The 8,180-nt window shown below is 43.5% G+C and overlaps 1 protein-coding gene across 1 annotated transcript in view; it reads left to right on the forward strand.

The window, feature by feature from the left end:
• slc25a26 (solute carrier family 25 member 26) overlaps nt 1-8,180 on the forward strand; it is an 84,407-nt gene that overhangs the window by 67,847 nt on the left and 8,380 nt on the right. The window contains exon 9 of the mRNA XM_050037176.1: nt 1,330-1,403. Coding sequence (XP_049893133.1) covers nt 1,330-1,403 — 74 coding nt within the window. The remainder of the gene's footprint in view (nt 1-1,329; nt 1,404-8,180) is intronic.

Consider the following 8,180-nt stretch of genomic DNA (forward strand, 5'->3'; position numbering starts at 1 on the left):
TACAGTAGGCAGCCTGGCGTGGACGAGGCCGAAGCGGGCGGATGTCCAGGGCACAGCTGGACGTGTAAAGCCCCTCCAGGATCGGACTCCTGCCATACCGCCCTGGCTGCAGCGCTGGCAACGTGCCTGGCACACCACACTGCTGTTGCACACCTCCTACGCTGTTACTGTACAACACTGCTCTTCTCCTTAGGCTGGCATGTTTCCTGCCGGTGCACCACACCGCTGCCATCAATGTCATGTTCGCTACCCTCCACTACCCAACACAGGAGCTAATGTCAGGCTGGTGTGGTCTAACGCCTTGTTGAACAGCCATCACTGTTGTCCATTTTACTGCATGAATCAGTGTAGGTGCAGAGAGCAGGGAGCACATCTTTTTACTGCTCGCACATGATTGTAAGAAACTCAGATGACAAAGCAGCAGGCCAACACAAGCAGACAGAAACGTATAGATTGAGCTGCATGAAGATATTTTTGTATGTCAGCAGAAGCTACACAGGGAATGTGTGCGTGTTTGAGTGTATGTGTGTGTGTGTGTGTGTGTGTGTGTTTTGGACACCCTCTTCCTCCATTCCCTCCTTCCACCATTCCACAGCGGTAAAGGAAAAGAAAACTTGTCAGACGAGGAGAGGGGAGAGCCATTTCTCAGCCACCTGTCTCCAACAGAAACATAAGGAATACGGGTGTTTTTTTTTTCCTCCTCACATGAATAAAATGTGGGAATCTTCCTCTCCTTCCAGCAGATCTTGGAGTCACAATTTACAGCGGATGCCGCAGACTGTTTCCTACATGCTCAGTGTAGCTGTAACTTAGATTGGCGTGCACGCACCTTCACACACACACACTCCGACTCCCTCCCTCTCCCCCACTGCTTCTTTCTGTTTCTCTCTCCTCCTAGCCGCCACCACCCACCCTCACTTAACCCCGACCGGCTTGATCCTGCAGCTCTCCTACTCCTCTGCCACTCCACAGTGATGGATTAAAAACTCTCTGGCCGGCTAAGCTCGTATTGTGTAAATAAAAGTTCTAGACTGACGGGCGTGGAGGGAGACGAGGAGAACTCGTTGAGTGTGTTTTTGGGTGGGCAAACGGCTGGGTGTGTTGCAGAGCGGGTGCCTGGGGTGGGTGTTGGAGGTGTCACCTTCACTTGACACAGCTGTCCAGGAGGAGAAATGGAGGGAGAGATGGAGGAATGAAAAGAGGGAGGGGGGAGTTGGAGGGAAGCTCAGCTGAGAAAGACTAAACAGGGTGTCTGCTGGAGGAGCAGGAAGTGAAGGAGACGATCCATCCGTCATCACACCTCTATTTTTTCTCTCTCTTTCTCTCCAGGCCGGGTCGACCACAGCGAAAGGCAACATCCCGCAGGTGCTCTACTACGTATGGAGGAGCCAAGGCCTTTCAGGGTGAGTGTGTGTGTCTTCATTTCAGAGAGACGTTCAAAGGCAGTCGTGATTGGTTGAAACCGAGCAGCCTCTTTCCACAAAGCGTTTTATACCATCCCCTTAAAAACCTCTTATTTTACATGATTTGATTTAACTCTGCCTGATCCCTCACGTAATCAAGTTTGATGATAGAGTCGCTACTCTTGGTGGGACGTGAATTTACAGCCGCAGCTGAAGAATTACATGTATAAAAGCTTTTCCTGCCCACTTGCTGCACCGTCCTATTGATTAAGGTGTTACAGGGGCCAAGCGGAAGGGTTTATTTGAGTGTTTTGATGTGTTTATGATGCGCACCGGACAAAAGGCCAGGTCTAATGGGGCCGCAGAGGGCTGCCAGCACTAAAACAAACCCTCAGCCGCGGTGAATAATAGGCCCGCTTGTGTACAAGCCGCCATCATTTAGTTAGGATGCACCTCGGCTTAATGCTCATAACAGATTTGGTTTGGGACCGGGCCAAACACCAGTGGGACATCTCTCTCTCCCTCTCTCTGTCTCGCAAACACACGCTCACAAACACAAACCGCTGTGTTATTGTTTGTTTGTGTAGGCTGCAGTGCTGGAATCCAATCAGAGACAAATTATGTTTCAGCTTTGTGTTTAATATGAGCCAAGGGTTATTCCCTACAAACTGCTTTCAGGCATCAGTAATAAGCATGCCTTCAGTTTTAATAAAGCTCACGTTGGAGACTACTGCACGGTCTCGATGAGGTGATAGTTGGCGAGCCCCTATGGAAAAGCCTAAATCCCACTCTCCCAGCTGCAACAGTAACCAAGTGGTAATGTACAGGGGAGCTCTTTGATGCCAATCCCCCACCTCTGCACCACACAGCAACCTTTGATGTTTTCCTCTCTTTCCATCCTTCTCTATCTCCTCCAACTATCCTCTGGGACCAGCTGCAAAACTCACTCATGGTGTGCAGCCCGGAGAGCACGCACCATAAGCTGTACAACATGATGAACTCCTGAAAAATCCTTTTCTCCCCTGATATTGATGTAACCAGAGAAGGTGGAGATTGAGGAGAAAGAGAGCAACTAAAAGAATGAGACGACAGAATGAAACGCAGACACAAAGGAAAGTGTGTAGAAAGTAAAAGGGGGGGGGGCTGCTGCTCTGCAGGGCCAAAGGCCTGGTGGTTGCGCTGGTGCATGCCTGATACAAATTGCTGGGGCTTTAAAGCTGTAATTATGGTAATAGGCCCAATTGCAGTGTAGTGAAGCTCTAAAGTGCTTCCATGTGTGTGCCATGCCCCAGAGACCCCGGGTTAGCACAGAGCAGTGGAGCTCACACCGGGGCCTCCCCCCAGTAACCAAACTGCACCAGGAATTATGTCAAAACAAAGACTAATAAGTAACATGTCCTCCGGGCTGTGTCTGCTTTGTGCCTCATGTAAACCAAAATGGAGGAAAAGTAAACAAGTGACATGTTTGTACCGCATACACACAACAAAGCGGAGACTCTGGAAGATTGTGGTAAACCGTAATTGTGTTTTTATGGCATCGGGAATCTTTGTTCTTCACCGTAACAAGTTAAGTCGAGCAATTTGGGCACTTTTAACAATGGGGAAAATATACAGTATTAGTGGACTTATAAAGGTGTATTTCAGGCAGAGAGGTGAAGTGTGCCCAGAGAACAGGCCAGATGCCACATACACAGCCTGTTTCCTTCACTGTGTGTGTCAGGGTTCCCACGGATCCTTAAAAAGTATTTAAAGGCATTGAGTTCATTAGTTCATCCAGTGTGTAGGATTAGGGGGCATCTATTGGCAGAAATGAATATTCATAACTATATTTTTATTTGGTGGCATGGTGGTGCAGTGGTTAGCATTGTTGCCTTATAGCAAGAGGGTTCCTGGTTCAAACCGGGGGTTGGGGAAGCCCCTCTTTTGAGAGTTTGCATGTTCTCCCCATGTCAGCGTGGGTTTTCTCCAGGTACTCCAGCTTCCTCCCACAGTCCAAAGACATGCAGGTTAACTGGTGACTCTAAATTGGCCGTAGGTGTGAATGTGAGTGTGTCAGGCCTGGTATAGCCTGGTGACCTGTTCAGGGTTTACCCTGTCTCTCGCCCAATGTCAGCTGGGATAGGCTCCAGCCCTCCTGCGACCCCTAACAGGATAAGCGGTAATGGAAAATGAATGAATGAATGTTGTCATTAGTTTATGATAAACTGAAAGTAAGAATTGTTGTGTTTTCGTCACCCTAGAATGAGCCGTTTATGTCTACATATGGAGCAGGTCCTCTTCCACTGAGTCCGCCATGTTGTTTCTACAGTAGCCCAGAAAGGACACTGGCTCTAGGTAGGGTCATTGGTGTTGTCGTGTCCGCCATCGTAGTTTCCCTTAAGTGCTGGGCACATGGGAGAAGTTTCACCTCTGAAATCTAACCACTAGATGTCACTAAATCCTACAAACTGGACCTTTAATTGGTATTAAAATGTCTTAATTCAATCTTTTAAAAGTCTAAAAAGTGCTCACACATGGGAAGTAGGATTTTCCAAAGTTGAATTGTAAAATTTCAAAATAATTTGTAGCATCTATCTTTTTTAAAATTACCAAATGCCTCTCATTAACATCATGCAGACCAGGATAGCAGAACCACCCATATTTTGTTTCTGGTCGGGATGCTCAGAGCAGAGGATTCACTGTCTGCTAGCTAGCTGTACTGTACCCTGGACGACATGCGACAAGTGCAGATTCACTGAAAACTTGTCATTTAACCAAGATTTACTGCCATGGTTGAAACAGGTAAAAGGCCATGCAAATGAGGCTCTGTGTATTTTATGCAAGACATTTTTCCCAACTCGATACTATGACAATCAAGGCAGTGGAATACCACATGTAGGGTGAGAAACACGCACACAAGTAAAAAAAAAAAAAAAAAAGCCAAGAAGTGCAAGGTATTCCCCAAGAAAAGTCAGGTTTTATGTTACAATAAACATTTGGGCAAAACTCTCCCTTGTCCCTAACCATAAGTAATTGATGTTGGTTCATGTTTTTTTCCTTCAGTTTTAGTTATTGTAAAATTGGTCTTATATTTCAGTCTGAGTGGCATTAAAAAAGTCTTAAATCTAACTTTCCTTAAGCTTTAGGACCTGTGAGAGTTGGGTTTTAGGAAAAGTGCTGTAACATCTGTTTTTAGCTTGACTTTTGTTATTATTCACATTCTGTCCCAGAAACACAAGTAGACCCGCCCCCTACTGAAGGAATGTGTAAGACATCACACTGATGTATCTTCCTCAGTAATGCTGACGACCCTGAAATGTTACATCTGATCTCTGACTATTGAATTTATCTTATGGGAAAGTTGCATAACTAATAAAGGCACTTTATTCTAACCTTAGTATCGTCCCTGCTCCAACACAAGTGCCAGAAATTTGCTCCCACATGCAGATGAAGATTTCCCCCCTGCTCTTCTTTAAGAGCACCAGCATTTGTCTGAACTGCAGCCAAAACATTTTCTTTGAGTTCACCACTGTTCTTCTGCACTCTCCTGTCGTGCCTTGAAACTATATTTAGTCCGATTCCCCAGGAGAGGTGACTGGCCGACAATCGTGGGATGACAGCTCTCAGTGGCTGGCCAGGCTGTGATGTCAGGGTGAGTCAGGGCACCCGTGGGAGCCAAGGGGGAATATTTGAGCTCCTGGCTCTGCTCTGACGTCTCAGAGCCCACAGGTGGGCCTGATCCCAGACAGGAAGTGTAACAGTAGTCAGGAGCTGAGACAAAACAAGAGCGTTGAGTTTAAAATTAGTTCATTCCTCACACTGCTAAACATCAGGACCATCACATGAGAAGACAGAGTGGAATATGTGAGGACGTGTTGTGTCTACTGTGTTGTTGTTTATCTGTGCAGCTGCTCAGCGTACACGTCTTTGTCTCTTTACTTGGATCTTGATCAGCTTCAGATATCATATGTAATATTATTGTGTGAGTAATGCTGAGTAGTTTCCTGCAGCAAGCCTGTGGCTCATGTTTCAGCAGATGGTGATAGAAAAGCTGTGTTGAGATGGAAAGAGCACGCTGAAGGGCAAGACAACAACCTCTGAGTAATGTCTCAGCGTTTATTTGGAGCCTTTACACCAGTCCGTGCTTACACAAACACAATTGGATTCTTGTGTCTCTCACACACAGCTAACTCTTCACTGGCCGTCCTTTCAAAAACACTCGATCCGGGCCGGGGCATTCTGAAACGTGGAGTTGTGTGAATAGTTGGGATGGCTGAGAGATCCCTGACATGCTTGACACCTTGTACGGCTTTGCAGTTCACAAAAGTGAAGTAGTGACACTGTGACCGAAAACTTTATGTATCATTGTGTCATACGGATTACTGTTAATTTATTATGTTGATCAGTTCTGTACGACATCTGTTGCACGTCTGTCCGTCCTGGAAGAGGGATCCCTCCTCAGTTGCTCTTCCTGAGGTTTCTACCATTTCTTCCCTGTTGAAGGTTTTTTTGGGGAGTTTTTCCATAACCGCCGTGAGGGTCCAAGGACAGAGGGATGTCGTATGCTGTAAAGCCCTGTGAGGCAAATTGTGATTTGTGATAATGGGCTTTATAAATAAATTAAATTTAACTTAAATGTACAGTGAAAACTGCACTGCAGGTCTGCTTACTAGCTTTTTCTGGAGCAAAGTCAATGTCTTTCTTGATTGTCAGGAGAAATTTACACGCCTCATTGCAAAAGATCAGAGTGTAACACACTGAAACCAACAAAAATCTAGGATGCCAAAATGTGATGAAGAGATATGTTTAAGGGACTACTGTACTTAAAAAGTTGCATAATTGCCGAGAGTTGGTTCGTGTTCTCACGGCAGCATTTACGAGCGGACCAGATCAAACGCCTTGTGCGAGAAAGCTGCTCTTGATTGGCCAGAATTTCAATGCGGGAAAAATGCTGGAAGTAAAAGAAATATTGAAAAAGAGTACACTTGCAAGCAGTGTTAATTTTGACAAGAATTTTTAATTTCATTTTAGTCTTAGTCACTCACCAAAGACTGGATTTAGTTAAAGCCACATTTTAGTCTTTTAGTTTTGTTTTGTTTTGTTTTGTTTTAGTTAAAATTTAGTCAGTGGAAATCAGTTTTAGTTTTAGTCTCATTTTAGTCTTTTGACGTAATTTGACAGTTTTGTTATACTGTAATAGATTTTGCAAAAGGATGTTTGTCATGGTAGTAAAAACTCCATTGTAAGCATACCTTTAACTGTGTGTTTAGTCATTTAAACTAAGAATGCACCATATTATTCTTGTATAATAAAAATGAATGTCTAAGGCTTGTTAGAAAAAGTGCAATACATAATCATGTCCTTCACAGGTTCGTGTTTATTTTCTGTATATTTGTACAGCAAACGACTTACAACCTGCAAGAATAAAGCTCCAATCCTCTTAAGACATCAAAAGAAGATCATAACAGCTTAACTGTTATGCCCATTTTAATTTACTATTTTCTTACAAGGGCATCAAAACACATTTAATCATATGCCCATTTTGATTCAGTGTTTGTTAACACTAGGACCGCCAGGATTACAGCGCCCCTCCAAGGGCTGAAACGGTCGTAACGTCATTGTTTATGCTTTCCGTGTGCTCAGAAGCACACAAAAAATGCATTTTTGAGTAATTTCCGAGAAGTTATGATAAAATAAAAAAAAAATATTACAGGCTATAGAATAGGACTTACAACCTCTCCAATGTCTCATGTCAATTAATTAACACTATTTGTCGGCATTTTATAATGCCTTTTTGTTTTTTAATTATTTTTTTTTTTGCATGCTGCGCCGTGTTTCCAGTTGAAAGTTGTGATTTGCTAAATACATTCTACAATAATAAATTAGATTCACTTTTGGTCTATAATATTGTTGGCTGTATTACGCATTTTAATAAAAAAAACTTAAGAATAAAAGAAATAAACACCAAAATAATTAGTGGAAACTTTTTTTTTATTGATACTCCTCCTCTCTGACATACTAACACACACACACACACATACACACACACACACACACACAGAACACGCGACTGAATGAAAATGAACATTGGGTGCGGTTCAGCCGAAGTCCCGCCGGCTGGCGCGGTCACTGTTGAGATTACATTAGTTTTTTATTATTAACAAAATGTTTTTTTATTGACCATATGAATGGTTTAGTTTTCAAATAAATATTTGGAAACGAAAATGTATGCTTTGGTGTACTTTTACAGAGTTTTACAGGCGTTGTTGTTCCCGGCTTCCCGCTGTGGAGCCAAGGCTTCTGTGTGGCAAAACTGAACGTGCACCGCCACCGCGCAGAGGGCGGGTGGAGGTCATCCAATCAGAAAGATAGACTGAGAGTTTGAATTTGAGTTAAGATAATTAATTGGTTAAAAAGGAAAACAATCAAGGCGTTGTTGTTTTTACTCGTCACTTCATATTGAACAGAGATTTCGTTTTAGTTTTTGTTGTCAGTACTTATTAAATTTACGTTCTCGTCACAAATTAGTCACGGAATAAATGGTCATCAACGAAAAGTTTTCGTTTAAGTTTTAGTTGACAAAATTAACACTGCTTGCAAGATAAATGTGACACTTTCTAATGTCACAATGGAGGGACAACTACGCAGGTTGATTTTAGCGCTGGTCATGGTGGACAATATTGCTGTCATTGTTCATTTTAGTCAAACCATACAGTTTGAAAACGGGAAGTGCCCATTGGTTCGACAGCCCATTGGTTCGACATCCCATTGTTCCGACCATATTAAACTCATTGTGTT

Source organism: Epinephelus moara, chromosome 24 (assembly GCF_006386435.1).
Source record: "Epinephelus moara isolate mb chromosome 24, YSFRI_EMoa_1.0, whole genome shotgun sequence".
In the NCBI taxonomy this organism is placed as follows: domain Eukaryota; kingdom Metazoa; phylum Chordata; class Actinopteri; order Perciformes; family Serranidae; genus Epinephelus; species Epinephelus moara.